Source organism: Gymnogyps californianus, chromosome 5, assembly GCF_018139145.2.
Source record: "Gymnogyps californianus isolate 813 chromosome 5, ASM1813914v2, whole genome shotgun sequence".
Lineage (NCBI taxonomy): Eukaryota > Metazoa > Chordata > Aves > Accipitriformes > Cathartidae > Gymnogyps > Gymnogyps californianus.
Genome location: NC_059475.1, coordinates 53,030,687 through 53,055,757, shown reverse-complemented (window position 1 = coordinate 53,055,757; position 25,071 = coordinate 53,030,687). Strand labels below are relative to the sequence as shown.

The following is a 25,071-nucleotide window of genomic DNA, read 5'->3' as shown; positions in this document are numbered from 1 at the left end:
CAGTTATACCTTTTGCATTTGCAATTACTTGGGTCTTGGAATTGCTCTAAAAATATTAAACAAGTTAGAGACGGGCACTGATTACGGTCAAGTGAGTAAGTGAACATGCTATAAAACTTGAATTTAAGATGAAATGAGTATTTTCAAAAATGAAACAGATGATTGTTGTTACCTTCGAGCAAGTATTGTGGCATATGAAATTGCACAGTTAGAGCATATGCAGTGCTCTATTCTACACAGCACCCAGCTGATTGTTAACCCTATCATACCATGTTTTGACTTCTTTTAAACTTTGACTTTGAAATTACAGTGCTGGCTTTGATCTGTAGGGTCAACCTTAACTTTAGCTCTCTATCCCATATTCTTAGGGCCCTGAAACTCCTCTGTTGCGTGATCAAAAAGCAATAGCTGAAAAAACATCACTTCATAGGCATTTAGATTGTGTCTGTGATAGGGAAGGAACTGTGGTGCATAACACTTGAGTGCCTATGTGAGATGCCATGTGATTTGCTGTATTACAAATACTGGGCACCGCTCTGTGTGTATATATTTTATTTTAGTGATGCAAAGAATCAGAATGTCCCCCTGCTGCTGGGGAGACTGTAAGCATGCATGTGCTTCAATGATTGTTCCTTCAGTTGGTTATTTTGCAGATTAGACACAGCAGTGACTTTTAGGACACACTTCAGTTAATAATTATTTTCTCCTAATGTATTTAGCAACTTTTTTCTTTTTTTTTTTTTTTTTTTTCTGTCACACAAGTAATTTCGTCCTTGATAGAAACCTCACAATTCAGCCACTTCAGAATAGTCACCATCTTTCTTTTCTCACTTTGGGAAGGAAATGAGTTTTTGGGGAAAGTGGAACCATCTCCTCTTTTCAGGAAGTAGAAGAAATATGCCAAATCAAATGGTAGGAAGTGGTGACTGTCTCTGATTCTCACTGAAGCTCTCCAGTGAAAGTAATAAGAAAAAGAAATTTTCTGCATCATCTGTTTCTGGAATCTTGTAACGGAAAAGGTTTTATTTTTTGAAGGCTAACCTCGGACTTAGTACCACTTCTAATCTTTTTGGAGACCTAAGAAGTTACGTATTATTTACAGTGAAAAAAGAATATTGTTGCCTCTTCACACTTTCTGTTTCCTGGTAATGCCATGGAACTGAACAATGCCAAATATAAAGCCTATTAGAGAAAAATTTTTGTGTGATAGGGAGGGATATGGGCAGAGAGGGAAAGACGTGTGATGTAGGAAGGTAAGAAGGAAATAGAACTGTTAACAGTGAGATTTCCCCCCCACCTCCTGTTGGCTTCTGTTGTAGCTCTTGTTTTTGGGGAAAAAATTATGTGACTAGGTAGGAGGTTGCCCATCTTGCAGCATACGTGTGCACTCCCTGCTTTGCCCAGTGAGAGGCAGAGATTAGCAAAACTGGGATCTTGAAGGGAACTTGTGGGACATGCCATGAATGTATGGGCGATAGGCTGTATATATGTTGTTTGTTTTGCTTTAAGACATTGTTCTTTTCCTTTGGTGAGACCGTTTTGAAGAGGATACGGGGTTAATTTTAATGCTATCACAAACTTTGGGCTAAAGAACTTGCTTTGGTTTGCAAGTTGTCTGACTGTAACACGTGACATGTGAAAAGGCTCGTATAGCCCAGAAGTCAGTGTAGCAATGGGCTGCAGGGTTCCAGAGGCAGAAGAATTTGCAACTTCCACTTGAGTCGAATAGTCTAACTTATAATTCAGTATGAAACTATAAAAGGCTTCAGACCACAAATTCAGGGACTATTTGAAGGGTTTAATATTGCAGATTCTTAGTTATCCCTTCTTGAATGAGAACTTAAACTAGAATGGATTTATTTGTTAACTGTAAGGTTCATGCTACATCGTAAGGCATTGTGGCTTAAATGGCTAAAAAACACGATGAATCATGCATTAAATAGAGTATTCAACCTTTGCTGTGGAGCTACACCTGGCATCTCTACAGTATTCTATTTTTTATTTTTGAAAAGAAACTTTCTTATGAAAGTTTAAAGATACTTTTAAAGTCATATTTTCTGTAAGACATTTTTTTGTTTGACTCTGTGTACTAATTCTGTATATTGTTTAGAGATCAGGAGATATTAATAATTGAATATTTCAAAGCTTGTATTGCTTTTACTTCTACTTTTCTCCTTTGAGCACTAAAATATGTGTGTTCTCATATTGCTGTGGGAAGTATAAAGAGTGTTTTAAGAGAGTAAGTTTGAGTCATCCTTAATACAACTTAAATCTCTGGATTTTACTCTTTACAGAATCAATACTTTTAAATGTTTTGTAGTCTAGGAATTTATTGTTATTTATCTTCTGGTAATGTTGATTATGATAAGCTTTGATTATGAAGGAGGAGAGTGACTGTTGATTTTTTTTGTTTGTTTGTTTGTTTTTCCCAGGCTTTGGAATCTAACAAACCTGGCTAAAATGATCTGTAAAAGGGTCTGGTACCATTGCTCATTTTGCCCTCATTGCTTTAGAGATATTCTATAAAATGTCTAATATAAATGAGGACTAGTAGTCTCAGTCTTCGTTGTCAGCCTGTTGTTTAGCTTTGTTCCAGTGTATTCTAAATGTGATGGTTTAAAAGCTCATGCTGGATTCCACAAAAATTAGGAGACTGATATGCCACTTTAATGCACTTCAGGATTTTATTTGGGAGACAATTCAGAAAACACTTGCCGGAGTTGCTTAAACATATGAGAGAGCCTGAGTATCTGAGGGTGTGATTTGCAGCTATATTCTTCATGTAAATATTTTTGTTGGATCCCCTTCATTGCTTGGCATCATTTGATATCTTATGGTAAACATTCTTTCTTTCTCTCTCTCTCTTTTTTTTTTTTTAAAACTATTATACAATCCTAATGATGAGGTGCAAGCTCTGCTAAGATTTCTTTGCTTCTGACTCGTTCTGTAGATAGGCAGATGACCTGGTTTATGAAGGACTCGTGTTACATGCAGTCACTTTATTTGTTTTTGTGTTTTGTTTTGGGATCTATTGTGACTGTTTCCTCTTCCCATTTTTTTGTAGGTGTCTGTAAATATTTTATGCTGGCTTGGACAGATGTTGTTTTTACCCGAGAGACAATAATTCTGAAGATAATTCTTAAGTTTCCTAGTTAATGTCTGCATAAACTAATACGTAAATACCTTCCATCAGCCTTTAAATTGTCAGTTGCTCTTCCTTTGTTGATAAATTAATCTACATTCTGTTACTTTTAACACTGTGTTCAAAGTGTCTGTGATTGAATGAAGTGTATTTTTCTGAGGTGTTGTACTGATTTCTGATGATAGAGAAGACCAAAGTTGATTCATATCTTGTACTTAGATACAATTGCTTGTTTGAGAAGATGTGCACAGTCTTTAGATATCTGTTATTTTGATCTGACTGTTTCAACTCTGTTCAACATTAGATTATCTATAGCAACTTTATTCATTAGCATCTTGCCTAATTACATTTTGGGGTGTTTTGGCTATTATGTGATGTGTAGTGTTACTGCACATTAAGCTTCTAGCTAACCATGGAGGTGCTTCTAGGTTGAATCTTGGTGACCTCATAGTGATTCATCTCACAGTAATGACAAACTTCATAGCAAAATTGCCTCTGTAATAGCAAAAGGGCTACTGCTGATGAATGCAAATAGATCTTAACATGGAGCATTTTCCAGTTCGGACTATTGTGAGTCTGGATCATTAATCTCAGATGTCCGCACTTTTATATTTATTTCAGCTTCTGATGTGCAAATAATAACTTTGGGATAGTCTTCTGCAGCTTCAGTCTATTTTCATAATGGTAATGATAGTTTCCTGTCATGTTCTCCACAGCATTTCATGCTTCTGAATTTCCACATACTGTATTCCGCTTAGCTGGTACTTCAGAGGTCTTCGTCTTCTTTGGCTGTGTAAAGTTTTGGCTTCCAGGCCTTCTAGAATGGGATCAGCAGCTTTGTGAGATCTTGAATTTTTTTTCAGTTCAGATGGTCTCCTCTTTAAGCATCTAATATTATAGAGAATGAACAGTTGGCACCCCAGTTATCTTAGTTGAGATCCTAGAGTTCAGAGTAACATGAATTGCATTTTCTATTCTTTGATGTGAGTTCAGAACTGTGTGCATGTTTTATTTTTGCTCTAAATTCTTTTTTGGCCTAAGAAAAATGCAGGTAGTCCTTGAGAGGGTATGCTTTTTAAATTCCATTTTAAGTTTGTAAGATAGTTCCCTGTCCTGATTAAATGGTACTCTTGTTTGGTGACCTGAGAATTCCTAGTTGGTGATGGTCTGTCAGATTTCAAGGACAGTGGAATACTTTTCATTTCCCTTTACAAATAGTTCTCAGTTGCTGTAACCAGTTAAAATCGAAGTATAATTTTATATATAGCAGATAAACAGTATAACATCCTAGATGCGTTTGCTTCAGTGTCTAACAAGCAATAGTTGTGTGGTTTCTGTTACATGGTGGGTTTGTTGGTGGGTGGGTTTTTTTGGTGTCGTGCCCCCCCCCCCCCCCCCCCCCCCCCAAAGGAATGTGTTAGCTTGGATGTTTTCCTTGAAATTAAGCAACTCTTCACTCTGAGTAAGGGATAATCTCAAGTTTGTGTTGATATAACTTTGAAAACAGCATCTGTTCTTTGTTGCTGTGACTTAAACAAGTAGATCTGTTAGGTGAGTGGAGATGGGCCATTCTCTGAAGTAACAGGTTACAATCAAGTTGATCTTGGTACCAGGCATTGGACACCTAATAGTTTGAAATATTACATAATGTCTTCTGTCCTGTTTTCCTTCTTGCTTTCTCTATTCTGCTTTAAATTGTCTGAGGTTCATTGTTCTGCTCAATAAAACAGCAGAGGTGGTCTCACGTTGCAGAGAATAGCGACAAGTTGCAGCTTTCAGGCAGAGCTTGTCTTTGAAGGTTGCTTGATGTAGTTCAGTAGAGGAAGCTCTAGTTTCATGTGTCTGCTTTGAAACCTGTATGCAATGGAGTCCAGAAACAGAGGACACAGCACATTTTAACTTGAAAACAATCACTGTTGAAATATTATTTCTTAAGATCATAAAAGTGCAATTAAAAGCGAATAGTCATTACACAGTACCAGCTTGCACAGTTCTTGGTTCTTACTTGGCCGTCTCAAAGTTCAGGTATAGTGCAGGTGGCAGTCATGTCTCTTACGTCATCTGGAGATCCTCCATCAAGCAGAAATACTTTGTTCTGGTTCCCAGAGTTAAACAGGCTGTCCTATTTCCAGGGGGCTGAGAACAACAATACTGGTCTCCATGCATTGGTGTCCCTGCATGTGGAGGTTTGTCTTCACAGTGGGAGTATTTCTAGATATTTGCTTTCTTTTTGCCTTCAGAGGTGATAATTGCGACCAGTACCACTATTTCCTCTTTTTTTTTTTATGGATGCCATGATGTCTTGGCCCTTCCCTTTAATCTTTGTTCTGGGTTGATCTGTTGTATCTTGATGTTGCCCTCAGCTGCATACTCTCCTTCTTACCGTGTTGGTCCAATGCTGATTACTGTGGACTACAGTAGAAAATCGGTAAATGGAATTTTTCGTAATTGTGCACCTATGCAGTTAGCTTGTCTCCTAGAAAGTGCTGTCAGCTTACTGCTTTTTTTTTTTCATGATGTACCACCATCACTTATACTGCTGTGTCATGTGTAGCTTCAGATCATTTGTGGAGCAGCTCTTGTCCTGTTGACTTGTACTCTCTTCCTGTCTAAGCTTAGTTCCCTTGGTACTGTTAGCTGATGCGTCAACAGACTTGAAGAAAAAGGGCGTGGAGAAGTAAATTTTCTGTTTCCAAAACTGCTTTCCTTCGCTCAGTTCTTAAATTAAGAGCTTTCCCAAAGCTGCTGTTTCTGGATGGCATCTTCGCATACACTGAAATATTATGGTACTATTTGCTAGAAATACTGCTAGCTAGATGCTAGAGTGTACATCCTGTTGTACTCTTGACAGATATGTTGTCTTCGTGCAGGTTGCACAGGCAGTTTTTGGGTCAGGTTCTGATACCAATCACAGCATGGTGATGTCTGTCAGGTGGGAGAAGCCTTTCACTGTTCTGTCAGTGGTAGTAGTGGCCTTTTGTTGGAATCCTTTAAAGTCTCTCAAACTTGGAGCAGTTGTGTTGTACTTGTGGAAAGCGTTCCTTGTGAAGGGTCCTCCAGCAGTGGTCATTTGGGTTCCTGAGAGTGACTGGTGAATAGAATAACTGATCTTTGGGGATTTATGCTCCTGAAAGCAAGTTGAAGGAATTGTCGGTATGACGACTTTCGTTCTGGAGAAACTGCACCTTGTCTCAGCTAGAATGTTGAAAAGTGCTGCGCCTGGCTTCAGCAGATGAAGACAAAGAACTGCTCTAGCAGTGTCATTGGAAAGAATGTGGCATGGACAGAAGCTCTTCAGCTTGCTTTTCTTGGGGTATGACTTCAGAGATGGATTGAGTGCAGCAACTGAGGCTGTTGGAGCAAACCATTGCGAGCCGCGGCAATGTTGGGAGAAGCACTTTCTGGGTATTGTAAATCTTTTCTTGTAGCTTTGAAGATTTCTTTTTTTTAGGGATAATTCTACTTATTGCTTTATAGGGAGTAATTCTGAGAGTGAGTTTGTACGTTTCAAGTATCCTATCATACCTTTATGTGTTATGCAGCACCTTTTAGCTATCTCATCTTGTGGGATGGCTTTTTTCCTCAGTATAATGCAAAAAGAATGAGGTGGGACTTACTTTATAGTGATCATATGTTTATTTGTGATGTAGTTTCCCCTTTTATTATGAAAATAATATTACAATAACCTTCAAGACATTTAGGTTTTTTTAAGGGTAAGGCAATTAAACATCCTAAATGGAAGTAAAAATGGGATTAAGTGGATAGTGCAAAATTACGGCTCACATTGAAACAAGTATACAATGATTCAAACTAAATATCACTCAGCTTTTTACTGTGTAACCTTATGAAACTGGGAAAGGCTTTACTAATGTTATTGAATGTGGAATAAAAGTTAAATTGAGTTCATGGTACAGTTTAGATTAATGGATTGAGTTTAGGACTTGATCTCTTTTTAGGACTATAGCCAACACTACAAATCTTCAGTGTGTTACTGGAGATGCAGCATTTCTCTGTGTTCTACTCTCTCAGTCTTCCTATTCACTTCCAAGTATATGGCAAGATTAAATGACTGTTTTGCTTTCTAGAAGGGTGTTTAATTGAAAACCCTTCTGCTGACAGCTCTTAAAGGATGTGAGATGGTAAAACCTTTCTGGAGTGCTCCATAATGGAGAATTCAAATCAGTGGATTTCTCAGTGGAAAATTTCTTCCCACTCTGAGTTCAGCACTTAGCTAGTATCCAGAGAAGTTCGATGTCTTGAATTTCTTCAGTGACATCCCCTGCTTCATTAAAACTGTGGACACTCTAGCCCTGGTGTCTTTAGGATAGTCCCTGATTCCTGCTGTCCCTGGCAGGAAAGACACTATTTTGAAACTGTATACATTGAGTACCATTCTCAGTACTTGTTAAGAAGAGTAATATGTAATATTAAGTTGCTTCAAGACAGACTGCTTTCTGACTGTGACACGATGTGCTGTGATTATATAGACACTAACTCAGTCTAGATTTGCCTTACCTGCTATTACTCCTTTCTTGGCACATGAGTGCATCTTCCTTACTGCTGACTTCAGCAATGGCTGTGAGGTAGCACTAGCAATAGTATTTGTTCTATTTGCAGTGAAAATAGTACAGAAAGCTTCAGTTCTACTGATGTGGTGCATATTGCCTCATTGATTTGTTAATGATTCTGGTACTGTCTTGCCTAGTACACATTATTAAAATGGATCTGATAACAAAAGTAATATTTCGCTAATAATAATTTTACTGTGCTGTGTGGGGTTTTTTTTTGTTTGTTTGTTTGGTTTTTTTTACATGTAACATTAGGATAGCTTGTAGATTCCCTCAGATTTGCAAAAATCGTTGTCATGTGTACTTCTGTTTGTACAAGAAAAAAATCCTGAAAGTTCTTTTAGACTTTCTAATCTCCCGGTAATTTCAAGTGGTCCCTCTGCACTTATTCCAAGTTTGATTAATGCCTTAATCTTCATGAGATTTCATCAGTGCCTTGGATGACAGCACTAATGTTACCCTATCCCAACTAGATGCATTTTGTGTATGTGTACAGATTCGTAGGATTGTTGGAATAAGTCACAAATTTGCTTTTTCATTTTTTTAGTGTTAGGATTTTTTATACTTGTTCCTCCTTTGCAGAGATGTCTTTCTGGAGCTTTAAGTTTTCTATTTGTTTTGAGTTGCTGAGTTACTGCGGTTCTGTGAATGGAGATTAACTATACTTTTTGATAATTAATTCAGTTTCTTGATGAAGTTTCTTAGAAATATCAAACCAAATGAGAGTTTCTATTGAATGAAGTAAGTTAATTTCAGCATCTCCTATCAAAGAATTTTCCTCTTTTGGTTAAAAGATCTTTGTACTTGAAATCTGTGGTGCTGCTACTGAAAGCTTCTTGCACATCTTTCCTAAGCCTTTTTTTTTTTTTTTTTTTTTTTTTTTTTTTTTTTTTAGCTAACCTTTAGACATACAGTTTGGCTTGAAGTTGCTCTTTGAGAGGCATTCTTTTAGCAGCCATGCCAGCTTAATGCAGCTTCTGCTGCTTGATGCTGCATCCTTAATTGTGCTAGTAAAACTGCTTATGCAGCTGCTCATTAAAGTGGATCAGGGAACTGAACTTGGTTAAGAATAATCAAACTTAGTTACTTTTTTGCTTTACTGCTTTTAACCTGGATCATTTCAATGAGCAGCTTTGCTGAATGGCTTGCAGTCATATTGATGCAAATGGATGGATAATATTATGATAGGAATGAAAGACAGAAAAAATGGGAACTGCTTAAGGCTTTCTTTTAGCAGCTTATAAAAGAAAAAAAAACAACAAACCAACAACAAACCAACCCACCACAATTCTTTTTTTAAATAGGGCTCTTTACTTCCCTGCTTAGAAAAATGTGTTAGACAAAAAATACTCAGAGTGGTATAGATTTGTATAAACGTGGAACCTCCTTCTCCCAAACTCCCCAACAAATGAAACAACTTTGTAGCAGCCTAGGTTTTTCCAGACTTGTTGGTTATGTGGACTTGAGGTCTTTCCTACTTGATAGTAGTGGAAAGTCTTTATAGGTTTAGTAATCCTATGTTAAATGCATGAATAGTTATTGAAACTCTGCTTACGTCATCCCAAGCACTATATAATCCAAGAACATGAGAGTATTCAGGGTGCTAGGGCTAAGGGATGACCCGACTGCTGTCTATAACTATGCAATTAGAGATTACAGACAAAGTGGAACTAGACTCTTTTCAGAGGTGCCCAGTGATAGGATGAAAGATGGTGTATACAAGCTAGATGGGCTTCGGTTGTTATTCTGTGATTTTATACCTCCAGGAACACCGATGGCAGCAAGAGAATTGCTCTCCCTTGCTTTTGAAGTTAAAAGAATACAGTATGCAACTGGAATGTCCTTTTAGTGCTGCTTATTTCATTAATCTGCTAACTTGTTTTTACTGAAGCTGTAGTAATATGTCAGAATGATGTTTGTGTACTACATATCTGATGTGAATTTTTTTTTTCTTCAGCAAATTTGACAGGCCATGCAGAGAAGGTTGGCATTGAAAACTTTGAACTCCTGAAAGTTCTTGGAACAGGGGGTAAGATGCACCATTTTTCTAAGTTGACTGTTGGAAGCATTACTCTTAAGTATAGTTTTTTTTTCTAGCAGAGGTTTTGGTAATTGGAACATTTTTTAGGAAGATATATCACTTTTGTATTGCATAGCATAATTTTCTTCACTTTTTTTCTCACAAATACTGTGCAAAATTGGAGGTCATATGTTCTAGCTTACAGCACTTTTGAAGATGCACTTTTTCAGGAAAATGGAAAATAAATGGCTTGAGATTTGTGACAATACAGTTTGTGAAAAATCTGATCTAAGTTAAGGCATGATCTTGATAATTTCATTAAATTTTCAGGCTATGTTTTCATGAATTGCTGGAAGAAAACAGTAATGTTAGTACATTATTGAATAGGATTCTCCACTGTCTAACTATATGTTTTAGAGTTGGCATTGGCTCTACGAGTCTTTTTCTGTCCCATTCAAATCCCAGTAATTTTTAAGATGGAAAATATTCACTGTTGTATTGTGGATTTCAGCACGACGTTGGAGATTTGTAGGATGTTGTAGGATTGCTGACTGTAACCAACAAAAAAGCTTTGTTTCCCCTTTGTTAAAGGGACACACACAGAGGCCTGTACACAGACGGAAAGCAATGGCTTTTATTCTTCTTAGTGTGTTTATGCATTTTTTTGTCAGTATTAACATCAGATGCAGTGTTGAGTAGATTGCGATAATCATGAAGGTGGACTGTCATCAAGGTCTGTTCTAAGTTATGATATTAAATTTTGGGTGTTATCCGCCATTAACGGCTAGTGGTGAGGCTATAATTGCATAAGCTGCTACATCACTGAAAAGAGCAAAGGGTTTTGATTTTCACATTAGCTGTCATACAGATTCTTTCATAAATTCATTAAGCTGTTAAATCATCTGAGAGTGTATTTTTCTGTTTCTGAAGTAATTTTTTAAAATTTAACAGGCTTACAAATTCAACCATTGCTGTTAAATTTCAGTAGTTAGTGCTAGAGGCAAGGAAGCTTTAATACTCATAGGTAGATGTTGCGTATTCATAGGCAGAAGCAGCTATGCTGTTCTGAAGTGGTCAGTAATGGTCTGCGTGGGGTTGACAAAAATGAAATGACTTACAGTTACGCATTTATGTGAGGATGTCTTTCTCTCCTGCTGATGGAAACATTGGCTGGATTTTTAATTATACATGTGTGTATATGAAAACCAGTCCCATACCTGAATTTTTTCCTTTTTCCTTACCGCTGCCATTAGTCTGAGATCACCTTAATATTACAACTATTGCATTTGGAACACAAAGTAAGTTTTAGTGGTTTCGTAAGTGTCAGTCTTCAAGTTCAGACTAGTAGTAGCCTGACCTCCTTCTACTGTCTTTAGGCAGTACCTCTGAAATACACCTTTTGCTGCTGTTAAACTGTTGTCTGTCATTCATTGTTACCTTCCATGCCCTCTCTTCTTCATGAACAGATTAGCCAAAATCCTCTTGGCCTGGGATACTCTTAATCATAGCAGGTAGTCCTTAGGCTCGTAGTGTGAAGCTGTCCTATTCACCCAGGTTAACAGGGTAATTTTTATGAGTGACCCGTTTCAGAAAAGGCTACGTCAATGGGTTGACAGTGGGATTGACAGTGTGTATATGTGTGAAGGAAAAAAAAGCTCAGGAAGCATGCCTGTCTGTCTTCATCCTGCTCTAGTAGTCACGTTGCTCCAGAAACATCTTCTTGTCTTAGTAGGCTTCACGCTATTTCAAGAACTGACTAAAAGATTCTTGCAAACTTTAGGAATCCAAGGACACCTTAAGTATCCTGGAATGGCATTTGTACAAAGAGTAGTATTTTTTTTTTTTGTCAAGGAAATGCTAGTTGCACTTTTTTAATATGTAATTTCAATCATAGCCCAAAGTTCTTGCTTTGGAAATCTAGACAATCAGGGCAAGCAAGAAGATTTGTTCAGTCTTAATGTATCACAGCTAAGACTAGTGCACTAGGTGTCAGAGGTTTAAATGCAAATGACCAGATCAGAATGGAGCTAGTTCTGTTTGCTTTTGGGGAAGTGACCATCTATGAATTGTCAGTGTTTGCAGTAACATGGAATTGCTGAAAACAGGACTGGAATGGACTTGAAGAGGTCCTCTAATTGCTTGGCCCAAGACACAGTCAGTTATACCTGCATCGTCCCTGACAACAATTCATTCTTAAAAGCCTCCAGTAGTAGAGATTCTGCAACCTTCCTAGATGTTCTTGCTGAGGATGTTTAATTTCCTAGCTTGAGAAGCATTGTGGAGATTGCAATAAGCAAAAATCCCCTCTCATTCTTGTAAGAGGTTTCTGAAAGAACGTTATTTCACAATAGGATATACCTGTGTTAAGGCATTTCTTCTGTAAATATAATCCAACAGAATTTTGATGCAGCTCTGAACACCATCTTCACTTTCAGTGTATTTCCAATTGTTATGGTCAGAAGAGTTTGTGTCCTTTTCATTGACTCAACAGAGCAGAACAGAAACTGAAGCAAGATACTGGCCATTTGGCTAAGATGATCCTGAAATGTTCTACTGTGAAATAAATTTTTGTGAGTATTGGGCCTACTGTTACAGAACCACAGAGAACTTGTACAAATTGACTTTGGTGCTGTTAGTTTAACATACAAACCCCTTTGTAAAAACTTAGTTTTTAGGGAGTTCTAGAACTACCTTGTCAATAACAAGAATTATTGTGCAAGCACTGCATCTTAAGTATGGAAACCCAACTTAAATGCAGTAGACCTTGCAGTATCTGCTGCACGTGAAAAGTCTGGGGCCAGACATTCACTTATTTAGCTATCTTACTGACTGTTTTTCCTGTGCAATGTACCTTGCTTTTACCCACAACTTCCATAGCAGAGAGATTATTTTTCAAAAACTTCATAAGACTCTAACCACCTGTTTGCATGCAAACTTTGCTACAAGATCTTAAGTGTGTTGTGTCATGTGTTGTGGGGTCCTGTTTAGGCCTGCAACTTCTTGTTCTCATACTTGAATTGAGGTTCGAGGAGTGAGTATGACTACTCTGACTTCTCAGTTCTGTGTACCAGAATACATGTTTACTTGGAGGAATGAGAAGCAGCATAAAGAAAACTGTCTATAGTGACAATAACATAAGTCAGAAATATTTGGAATAGCAGGCTCTTATTGCAGACTTGTCTTAAATGATAATGTACAAGAGTAAGGCCTCATTTAGGACTTGTACTCTCTTGTACAAAACTACTCGCCTGCATTTCAGTTGTCATCCTTAGGCTTGCTCTCACAAAAAATGAGGAAAAAGTTCAGAAGATACTTGCACGCCTTCTGTATTGATAAGTAAGAGTCTGAATTATCTTGTTCTGTAGTTTTTATTCTATTAGAATAAGAAAGGAGGATATTTTCTTCAGTGTACATCTAACTAATTTTTATCTATATATAGCTGGCAATCTCATTATGGTGAAGCTACATGCTGTCCCTCTAAACAGTAACTGCCTGTTGGCTAGGTTGCAAGTTGCAGGTGCTTATTAGATGTCTTTTACCTTTCAGCCGGAAAAAAAAAAGTGGTAATTTCATTATTTCAGAAATTTGAAACATTTCAGGTATTTTCAAGTGGTGGTGGTGGGTGTTTTTGTTGGGTTTTTTCTTTCTTTTTTTTTTTTTTCCTTTGTTTTTAATCAGAGTCTATGGTGAAGGCAGGGTGATGCCTGGAATCTAGAGAGCTCTCCAAACAGCCATTGTATCTCCATTAGTGACTTGCCCCCAAATTATGGGCAGCATGATAAGAGAGAACTGTGTTTTTTTGGTTTTGGGTTTTTTTGACAATTTTGAGAACTTCTCTGTTCTTTTACACTAGTAAATCCTACCCAGTTGGAAATGAGGCTGGGAGTTGAGGTCATCTTAGACATACTGATTCACAGAGACTATAGCTTTTTTGGGAGCAATTTAAAGAAAAGTAAGGAAGATGGCATCTGATGGCTTCTGTTTACATGTTGCTGTGTATTTTTAGGCAAGAGCTATCTTTACTCTGGCAGTGAAAGCCTTATCCTGGTGTGAGCTTTTGGGTATTACTGATATTACTGTAATATAGCTAATGCTAAATGAAAGCTGTGATGGTGTTTTAAAATTCTTCACTGTGGAGTTATGCAGCATGCAAAGTGTTTTCAAACTATCTGATACTTAAATGATCTACAGTAATGCAAGGCAGAATATATTGAAACCTCACAGTCATATTAAGTGATGACTGTAGATGCTATTTTAACTAATTACAATATTTTAAATATAGTCTGCTATGAAGCAACTGGAATAGCTAAAGATGATACTCGAAATATGTTAAATTAAATGATACCTTGCTTAAGCATATGTAATTGTGGTAGTTTTGTATAGACTTGGTAGTTTTTTTCAGATAACAGCAGTGAAGGTTTATTTAAATCTTCATTTTTAAGTTTTATTTTTTTAAAAGACAAAAAAAGTAAGATTATTAGAAATAGTATCCTTGTGTACTGATGTTTCTCCTGTGGAAGTGATTTTTTTTGTGATAACATTTTCTTCATGCTGTGGCTTAGCATAATTTCATACTTACTATTTTCTTTAATTTGCATTTCTTTCTTGCATTCCTTTATGTCTGGTTTGTTCTTCTACACACTCTCTCAGTTGGAAGCATGCTTGTTATATTTTGCTTTTCGGTGTTAAAAGAGTATCATAGTATACACGTTCCGCTCTTGACCTGAGTCTCAGAGGAAAAGACAAGGAAGCAAAAATCTGAGTTAGTAGCCTTTTAATCTGAGTTGGATCCTTTTATGTTAAACTAAGGCACTATTAATAGAATAAACTTCCCCACTGAAGAAATCAGTAACACTTTACATCAGTAAAACAAAATACATGACAGTATGCCACTGTTAATAAAGCTATTAATAATGTCCTTGTTGCTCTGGGAGCAAATTATTGCTTGCTTGACTTCTCTGACTTGCCCGTGTTCTACTCGGTATATACTTTCTGAAATTCCAGTCTCTTTTTGTTTTTGTTTAAGTCCTTTTCTCCTGCTGTTACTCTATGGCCTTGCTAATTTGGAATTTTCAGATTTCCTGTCCACTGAATTCATGTTGCCAGCTGTCCCTCCTATCTAGTTAAAGCTTTTTTCCTGTGACATAGAAAACTAGTGTCTATTCTATAGAACAAAGTTACTTTACAGCAAAGTAATCTAATTGCTTCCCAAAGCCACAAAGGGAACAAGAAGAGAAGGTGGCTGTGTTGGTTTATGCACGCCCACTTGGCTTATTTGCTGCATTCTTTGTAAATGTGTTTTTAAAATAAAAAAAATTGTTAATGTAGAGTGCCTTCTGGGTCATACATTTTTCTACACATAGATTATTCCTTTTTTTCTACTCAGCTGTTGCTGCTTCTGATTTTAATAAATGCCACTTTCATTCAGTCTTTCAACTGTGCTTAAGAAGAGACAATACAAGTGGTTCCTGAGCATGTGCCCTAATAATCCAGTCTACTGCTTGAACTACAGTCCACTAGTGAAGACAAAAAATAATTAGAAACAAGAATATAACTGCCATATATAAAAGAGAATATTTTATGCATGATCTCTTGGAATTAAGTGGTTATATGGGAAGACTATTCTCCTTATATGTGGAAGATACTTAGAATCTGAAGGATATATTCATATGAAGAGAAGAAATTTAGTAGGATGAATGTTGGATTTAAATAATCAGCTCAAAAATCTTCTTATACAAGAAGGTATAATGAAGTTCCATCTAAGAGGTCAGAAAGTATTCTGAAAAAGTTAAGACTGTGAAATTAAGTTAGATCTTTCAAAGCATGTTGAAGAAAATATAAAATATTCTTCTTTCATAAAAGGAGCAGAAAGTAAGTAGTGGGGTTACTGTCCTCAGAGTGAGCCAAAATTAGGGAGTGTCTAAAAATAATTCCAAACTCCAATTAATATTTTACTTCAGTTTCTGCTGAGGACAGCTATGATGAATACTGAATGGAAGGTGGGATGGCTAATCAGAGACAGTTTGGAAATAGGAAATTGTCTTTCTGTAGGAAGAGCAGGCTAAAAAGAGGGGACTGTGTTCAATTCAGGAACCTGGACAAATTTGTTCCATTTATCCATCAGAGAATTCTGAAAGAATTTGGACACTAAATTGGAGATCAGTAGCAAAGATTCTTACTGGAACTAATGTCAGAGGTGGTTCAGTATAACTGGAGAGAATAGCAAATGCAATCCTACATTTAAGAAGGAAAGAAGGAAGTAAGATGATGATCCAGGCAGCTATTGGTTAGTTGTTCTGACTTCATCTGACTTCAGCAGTATGCAGTGCCTTCAAAGCAATTTTGAAGAAAATAATTTACCTTAATTTTTGTAATAATTAAAAATGAATGGCATGCTTATCCAGTGGTAGATTGTCTTACATGTGAGAGCCGACTTCTAAAAACTTACTTGCTTTAAAAAAAAAAAAAGGTAGGTGTTTATTGCCTGCCATACCTATTTACTGTAGTAACCTTTACTTTTTTAAAAAGCTAAGGTAAAAAAGCACAAAAGCAAAATGCTGATAGAAAGTACATTTTAAGATGCAACTTAACTTCTGTCACTTTCTGCCTTTCTTATTTATCATCTCTCACTCACTTGTTTAATGGGACAGGGAACTTGTTCTTGGGGAAATAATAATGTTGAAAAAAGTCCATTGAAGATTCTTGCCTATCTGATATTTAAGGAAGGATGACAGAGAATGCTTCATCTCTGACAATTTGGTCGTGGACAATAAAAATTGGAAATGCTTGTTCAGAATGCTGTTATTTGATCTTTGTTAAGGTTTTTTCTTGGCTGCTTTTTTTCCTGTTTTTAGCTGCTAGAGCTATATGCTTTTCTGACTCTGCCACATCCCAAATTTTAATTCATATAGACAGATACCTGCACAGTGAGAGTTCTGCCTCCAAATTCTTAGTAAGATTAAATCTAAAGATTATTTTCACAATAAAAAGTGCAGAGGAAAGAGGTCATTAGGCATATATCATGCAAGAATACAGTGAAATTTATTCAAATTATTAAATATTTTGTACCTCTGAGCCTTTTCCTATTGTTGCCTCATGATTATTCTTACACTGACAGTAAAAAAAGTAATTTAAGAAAGAGGTGTAGCTTATGTTAACACTTGAAAACATTGCTTTAAAACTGTGTGTACAAATGTCAAGTTTTGATGGATTTAGAAGTCCTCATAAACCATCCTGTGTGCTATAAACAATAAGAATTGCTTGCCTTTTTCTCTATAAGAATTAGCTGGCATGATGCAATGGCTTAATGTGCTTGTATTTATACAGAAAGAAAAAAGAAGCAAAGAATACTTTATATTTTTAATTCATTGTCTTTCAGCAAGTGTGTATAGAATATTCTAATGACTTGTTGAATTGTTACTTACAATGATGTGTATTACTATGAGTGTGTATTCATGAATATGCTGGTTTTGGCTGGGGTAGACTTAATTTTCTTCATAGTAGCTAGTATGGGGCTGTGTTTTGGATTTGTGCTGGAAACAGTGTTGATAATGCAGGAATGTTTTAATTATTGCTGAGCTGTGCTTACACAAAGTCAGGGCCTTTTCTGCTTCTCACCCCACCCCACCAGCGAGTAGGCTGGGGGTGCACAAGAAGTTGGGAGGGGACACAGCTGGGACAGCTGACCCCAACTGACCAAAGGGATATTCCATACCATACGGTGTCATGTTCAGCATATAAAGCTGGAGGACGAAGAAGGAAGGGGAGGACGTTCGGAGTGATGGCGTTTGTCTTCCCAAGTAACTGTTATGTGTGATGGAGCCCTGCTTTCCTGGAGATGGCTGAACACCTGCCTGCTGATGGGAAGTGGTGAATGAATTCCTTCTTTTGTTTTGCTTATGTGTGTGGCTTTTGCTTTCCCTATTAAACTCTCTTAACGCACAAGTTTCTCACTTTTACTGTTCTGATTCTCTCCCCTGTCCCACTGGGGAGGGCGTGAGTGAGTGGCTGTGTGGTGCTTAGTTGCTGGCTGGGGTTAAACCACGACAGTGGAAAAGGCAGTAGTGAAAGGAAAGTTTTAACCCCCAATTATATTTTTCTGCCTTACAAATTAAGTGGAAATTTGGTATAAATTGCTGGTATGAAATCTCTTCTTCATCTTACAGGCCCGATATCTGTATCAATCTGCAACTAATAATTGCTTTTTTCTTTAACTTTAAATTTTTCTTTTATTTCTCTTAATAAACTGCAAGGTCAGTCTAACATAGTTTGTGTATGTATATATAGTATGTATTATATAGTCTTTTAGTTCTTCCGTCATTTAAAATAAAATTAATTTTGGGGGTGAATATTTGGTGACTGTGTGTGTTTCTTTATGGGGTATGTATTGCTGGCTAAATATTTCTGCCTTGGAAGTAGTTGAGATGTGCATCAGATTTTATGAGAATGAACATTAAAATGTAGCTTTTTGAGAAATTAAAAAAGCTTTTCTGAAATAAGGTTATCAGGTAGGGGTATTCTTGCAATTAGCTTATGTGCCTTCTTGCTGCTGCTCAAATGAATTGCTTTTGCAGTGTTGTCTTTTAAGTAGACTTCTCGTGGTGATATCAGAGATTCTGGTGTTGAATATATCATGAGTCATTTGATTAAAATAGTGCTACTTAAGATTTATTCTCATCAAAACTGCTGATAATCCTCATCATTCTGTCAGTCCTTTTCAGATTTCTGAAGAAACAATTTGTACCATGGTAAAGCTCTATGTTGCAAATTCTTTTATAATAACACTAGTATAGTTTCTGGAGATTTCCCTACAGCTATTACACTTACCAGATAATTTTCTCCTATGGTGTATGTAAAGCTGTAGTAGGTGCTGTTAATATACTGCTAACATTTTGCCACTTAAGATGCATTATTGTATGTTTTTATAAAGTGTGATTAAAGATACAGGTAGCCAAGTGTTAAAATCTGGGGGGTTTTGTTTATTTTAATTTAGCTTAACTTAATGTTGTCCAGTGTTTCTGATAAAACTACTGTTTCCCCAAAACGTAAGGAAATGTCTGTTTAATGTTCTAGACTGGGCTTTTCAGAGAGGTACAGGGAAGTTCCATGTCAAGCTCCAGCTGAAAATTGGTGAAAACTAGGGCCGCTCCCTTAAGCAGTTGAGAAATGCAAGCTAAGGCCATTCTCCGCACTGTTTTTGTTGCGTGTTAGTAGAATGCAGAAGTGTTATCTACATTTTTTGAGAAGTAACTCCGTAAAAAAACCGTAAATACTACTTTTGGAAGCAGGTTTTTTTTAAACCAGTGTTCTCAATAGTAGGGGTCTGTTTTTCAGATGCTAAAAATAATTTAACATCCAATATTGGAAAAATAGGTGAATAACATTAAAATTGTGCATATGCATAACAGTATTACTGTAGTCACAATATTATGGTCTGTCCAACCTTGATTCAGACCACTTGTGTCTGTACATTGTGATAGGATTTATGGCCCATGCCTATTTTACTAAATAGTCTTTTTACATCTATGGTTATCCATTTCTTGATGACCAGCTGGTGACTATTGAGTCTGACTTAGATATACTTGAGATCTCATAACTACAATTAAAGTTGGGGAATGCAATATAATACTAAATATCTTGAAAAAGATTGTCCTGGGTATCTCACATTTGTCTCCCAAAATAGAAAGATATGTTTACACTAACCTATTCTGACTCTATTTGCAATTCTTGAGAGATGTGTTGTGAAAACTTACTTTATGAAAGCTCTTACTGAGGATAATGGGTACTGTAAAGAAGGCAAGCGCGATTCCTTAGGGTGTGATGAGTCAGGTAAAGAACTTCTTAAAAAGAATTGTTCATCATATGAGCAGTATCACTTTTGTATACTGAATGAAGCAGAACTTGGTTGTAGGAAAAAAACCATGTGTCATTTGATAATTTAAAACTCTATTGCCTGTCTGGAAAAAACAGGAAAAATCTGGAGTTACACGTAACTACTTACTGGGAGCAGTGTATGCTATAGCATTTTTAAAGACCAACTAAATTTGAGTGTCTTGCATCAGGACAGTATACCCTATCTAGTGTATTTACAGTTTTGAGATACTTGAGCATTCTCTTTGAGAAAGTAATGTGAAGATAGTTATAGAGGTTGGACAAAACAGCCAGCTGGTTCAGTTTTCTGTCTCTCACAATGGCTTAAGGAGACCCTACAAGAACATGGAGAGGCATACAATGATGGTTTCCTTGGTGAACTTGTAGCAGCCTGCAGTTCGGGGTCTGCCTGAGCCGGAGATTGTCTTCTGTGTTTAGCAACACTTGGTATACTTTCCTCTCCCTCAAGGATTTATATAATCTTTTTGAACTCCTCTACATTTTTGACATCTGCGTCATAATGTAGCAGTAGTTCCACAGCTTAACCGCGTACTTGTTTGTGTGTTTTGGGCAGTTCTTAATCCTGATACCTAATGATTTCATTTGTTACCTTAGTTTCTAGAAATACTGATTTTTGTTACCTTAGTTTCTAGAAATATTCTAGAAATATTTCTATTTCTAGAAATAATGAAAAATTGTTCTTTACTTACCTTCATACAATTCTTTATTTTTAACTCTCTAGCATCTTCTTCAGTACTCTGCTTTTTCAGGCTAAATAAAAAGTCTAAGTGTGTTTAGTTCCCTTCAGATTTACCCTTTTCTGTATTTTTTTAACGTTCTCCTATACTTGTTTCTGATGGGGGGAGGGGAACTGGGGACAGAAGAGAGGAGAGACTGAAATAGTGTGCATCACTCAAGATATGAGCACACAAAGACTTCATATCACAGCATAAGGGATTTCTGGTTTTGTGTTGAAGATCTGGGGGACGGTACATTTGTCTCATTTTTCCCCTTCAATACTTTTCTTGAAGCTCTAACATTCTATTTGCTTTTTGGATTACCACTGGTGTTTTCTCATAGGGTTGTCTGTGGTAACTCCAGGTATTTCCCCCCCCCCCCCCCAGTTATAACACTATGCACAACTAATTATTATCATACTTTATGTGGATTACTCATTTACCTATTTGGAATTTTATCTGCTGTTTTGTTTTTCAACTACTGTGGTACAGTTTTCAGCAGTCACCTTCAATTTCTGTTGCAGTGGATAATTTACTAAACCAAGAAAATCAGCTTCCTCACTGTTCATATATGACTGAATCAGGCAGGATGAATTCTTGTGGTGACTTCCTTTCACTGAAAAAGCTGAATATATATTTTTAACCTTTTGGTTTTTTGTCTGCTCATATAGTTCTTCATTCATAAGAGGACCTCCCTCTTTGCACCCGTGATTGTTTAGTGTTTTTAAGACCCTTTTGTAAGGGAACTTGTTAAGTACCTTGGAAATCTAAGTCAGTCAACCATATCATTGTTCCTCCTGATTCCTTTGAGCAATTATTAATAGAAATAATTATTACCATCTACAAAAGTAACACTCATTCTTTCACATAGTATCCTGTTTGTGTATCTACTAATTCTAACCTTTACTGTTTCTAGTAAGAAAGTATCAAATTTACTGTGTGTACGGTTCCCAGGAGCCCTTTTTATTAAAAACCAAGATGTCCATGTTTGCCACTTACTACTCCAGTATGGAGTGTATTTTTAACTAAATATGTAAACAGAACACCTAGATTCAATAATTTAAAACTCTGAAAAGACTACCTTTTGGTCCTGGTGACTATTTCTTTTACTGTTTGTGTTCAGAAAACTTTCTTTTTCAGATAATTCCTCTAGCTTATTCTCATTTAAGTCTGGTATGGGAGCCTCAGAAAGTTCCTGTGTACTAAATACCAATGGGAAGACTTCATTGCCTTTTCTATAGGTTTTTGGAACTTCGGTTCTATAAAGCCAGTAACGAAAGCATGTAAGTGGTGCAAATATGGGCAGACTATTTTGAGGACCAAAAAATAGCATCTCTCTTAGTCCAAACTCTTGCTAAATTCTAGGTATGGGAGTTGTAGGTTATTACAAAGGAAGAAATCATCAGCTTTTAAAATTGTTTTTAAATACTGAAACTCTGTTTGATTGTTTTTCCCACTCTTGCTGTGTTCAGTCACTAAGCTCCTTTGGTTGAAATGTTGCTCAGAAAAGGTCAGTCTGAAACAAAAAAAGCATTCTGGAAGATTTTAGCCTGAATCGTTGCTGTTTGCCTTAACAATGAGTAATTGAAAATAATGATATCAGCCAAACCTGTAGTATGAGTTGGTGACTCTTCCCCACCCCCACCCCCCCCCTTTTCTTTTTTAAGCCTATGGAAAAGTGTTCCTAGTAAGGAAAGTAAGCGGCCATGATGCTGGAAAGCTGTATGCCATGAAAGTACTGAAGAAAGCAACAATAGTTCAAAAAGCCAAAACAACTGAGCACACAAGGACAGAACGACAAGTGTTGGAGCACATTAGGCAATCACCGTTTTTGGTCACGTTACATTATGCCTTCCAGACAGATACAAAGCTTCATCTCATTTTAGGTGAGTAGTTTTCAGGATTCAAGTCTTATGTTAAAAAAAAATCTGCCCTTTTATCTCCTTAATGTTTTGTAGGTTTTTTTTAATGTGGTCTTAAGTACTGTGTGTTTGGAGATTGCATGAGAGACCATAGGAAGTAAAATACTGTTCATCTTCAACTGTGTCTGTGTGGTTTTCCTGTTTGAACTTCAGTGTGCTACTCTGACTTGGGGGGGAGGAGAATTATCAGTGACTTACATGCAACAAAAAATGTATATGGCCATAAGTACCTAAACCAGATAAATATTTTCTTGAGCTTACTTAGAAGATGAAGTTTTGATTTGCACTTTTTAAACCATTATTATATACTGCATTAGTTTTCTACAGATTTTCAGACAAACTGCTACCATGAATGAAAAAGTTCTTAATCTGTATGAATATGGGCATTAAAGTGATTCAGTTTATTTTCTCTGCATGCTGCCTTTGCGCATGTGGCACAGAGGTTATTGGTAAGGTGGGATGACCAAACATGGCTTTGTTACTAGGATTAGTTGGTAGGAAAGAAGAAAAAAGTAAGGAAATATTTAAGCAGCAGAAAAGCTTTCTAGTTCAAACATACTGCGCATTTCACTCTAAGAACACATTGTATATTGTCCTCAATTTGATCAGTGTTTTTGAAATGTTGTCATCTGTCTGAGAGGACAGGACTACATGTCACTATGCTGACCAGTTAGTATGCTGTTTTAGCACTGAAATGCTGCAAACTGAAAGATTGTATCAGGCAGGTCTTTTTTCTGAACAAGTTTGCTCATAATGTGGGTGATGCCAGTTAAAGATGATTGTGCTTTCATTTATTTCTGGTCAAATTCGTTACAACACTGGAATCTACAAGTTGTTGGTATGGTGTCCTGCTGTAAAATGCTGGTGAAAATACTTATATTGTGGATCAGTTTCTTGTTTTATGCATTGTGATACTTCATTTTGGTAAGTTCTACCAGTAACTTTCATAAATCTCCATTTATGAGAGATGCTTGATAATGAACTATCGTATAGCAAGCCTTATTAGAACATTCTTCATTCCACTTCTATCTTTGCCATTTTACTTTCCATTTTGATGTGAAGAACCACATCTATTTCTGTAGCATTTGCAAGGCTGGCAGAAGACTGATCAGGAACTTTCTTACGGTTTTCAACTCAGATATAACTTCCGTATGTGCGTGTGTCTCTATTCCCTACCACTATCCTTTTTCAGGATAGTAACGTTTTGGGGAAAGATGCTGAGATTAAGGAATCATATTCCTTTTGCTTTATTCCCCAATTTCATTGCCTTTGAAGAGTCCTGCCTTTCTCAGGAAGATGAAGGATTTTTCCTGATAATGAGGAACATTTACTTCAGGAGCTGGAAAAGAGTATTAAAATCAACTCTAAACCTTACTGCTTCAGGAAGCATTTGCTGCCAAAGCTTTTTGTTATGAAACCATTTGATCTTTGAGTATTGAGATACTTGCATGTTTCAATTTTTGAGTGTTAAGAGGCAATCCAAAATCACACATTTCTGTGCTGAAAGTAGAGCTTGTTCATAAGGCTTGGTACCCCTCTAAAATTGGAAATATTTCTACCTTTCAGATCAGCAGCAAATTTTGTGTTTGGTATATAAGATGTATTTGTAAGAAAATTACAAGCAATTTTTAAAGACTACTTAGAGTATTTTAAAAGAACTGGAAAATGAATGATCAAGTTAATGTTTGGATGCAGAATACATTTTTGTAGTGAATTATCTGAAGAAGTGAATGGTCGTTTAATTGAAATACAAGCTTTGCAATTCCTTTTAGCTCGTAACTTCCATTTATTGAACCTTTATTAACAGCCTGATTTAGAAATTAAATTAATAAAATTTTATTAATGTTATGTAAATGTACAGCACTGGCTGTCAATTCTTAGGAAGGTGTTCTATGCGCATACCATAGTTTTATATACTACAGTGAGATAATACAGGTATCTGAGGCGCTCAAGCCTAAATGGAGTATTCACTAGATTCCTTTTGAAAACGAGAGTTGAAAATTGTAATAAGGATTCTTACAAATTCCTTTGACTAGGACATTAAATAAATATGTAAAATATTGTCACAGGCTGGAAAATGCTAAAGAAACAAAGAAAAAGTTAGAAATACATCAATAGCTCTGATTCCTTGATATTAACCTTTAATAATTAAGGTTTCTTTTATTTTTTTGGTATTTAAGTTATTGATTAATAATTTGGTAAAAAAATTGAAAGATTGAATGAGACAAAATGTGAACATGTATTATAAATATTATAGTACCATTCTTTAAATCCAGATATTTTTGGCTAGAATGCAGTTTAGATCCCATTAGAAATATTAAAAAAAAACCGCAGCAAACCAAAACAAAAAACCCCTCACACTTGAGATGGATGTAGTTACCTAAAAATAATTACATAGCAATGGAGAAATTTAGGTGACAAGGATAATTAGAAGGCCAGAAAAACCTCTTATATGAAGGGAAAATTAAAAGCTTGACATTATATTCTCGTGAGAGTCAAAGAGGACGGAGCCCAGTAGTTCTGAAGAACATTACCTAGCAGATAGTACAGACTGGGCATATGCCCACCATAACACAATGTTAAGGTGATGTTTAAAGCAAGAAATTCAAAGCTGATGTATAATTAAAGGCTTTTTGTTTTGTTTTTTGCTTTCCCACAAAGTCAACATGAATCCATTCTCAGAATATCAGTTGGAGCCAGAGCTGTCCTTTTTTCCTTCTTTTTTAGCAGAAAATTGGAATAATTAGAGGGGTTTTAAAAAAAATCTCTTTTAATCACTTTTTGTAACAGCGAAAATCTCTTCTACCAAACA

At 36.3% G+C, this 25,071-nt stretch overlaps 1 protein-coding gene across 1 annotated transcript in view; it reads left to right on the top strand.

Moving 5' to 3' along the window:
• The window catches only part of RPS6KA5 (ribosomal protein S6 kinase A5), an 86,538-nt gene that overhangs the window by 2,680 nt on the left and 58,787 nt on the right, over nt 1-25,071 (top strand). The window contains exons 2-3 of the mRNA XM_050896972.1: nt 9,668-9,739; nt 22,005-22,223. Of these exons, the coding sequence (XP_050752929.1) occupies nt 9,668-9,739; nt 22,005-22,223 (291 nt within the window). The remainder of the gene's footprint in view (nt 1-9,667; nt 9,740-22,004; nt 22,224-25,071) is intronic.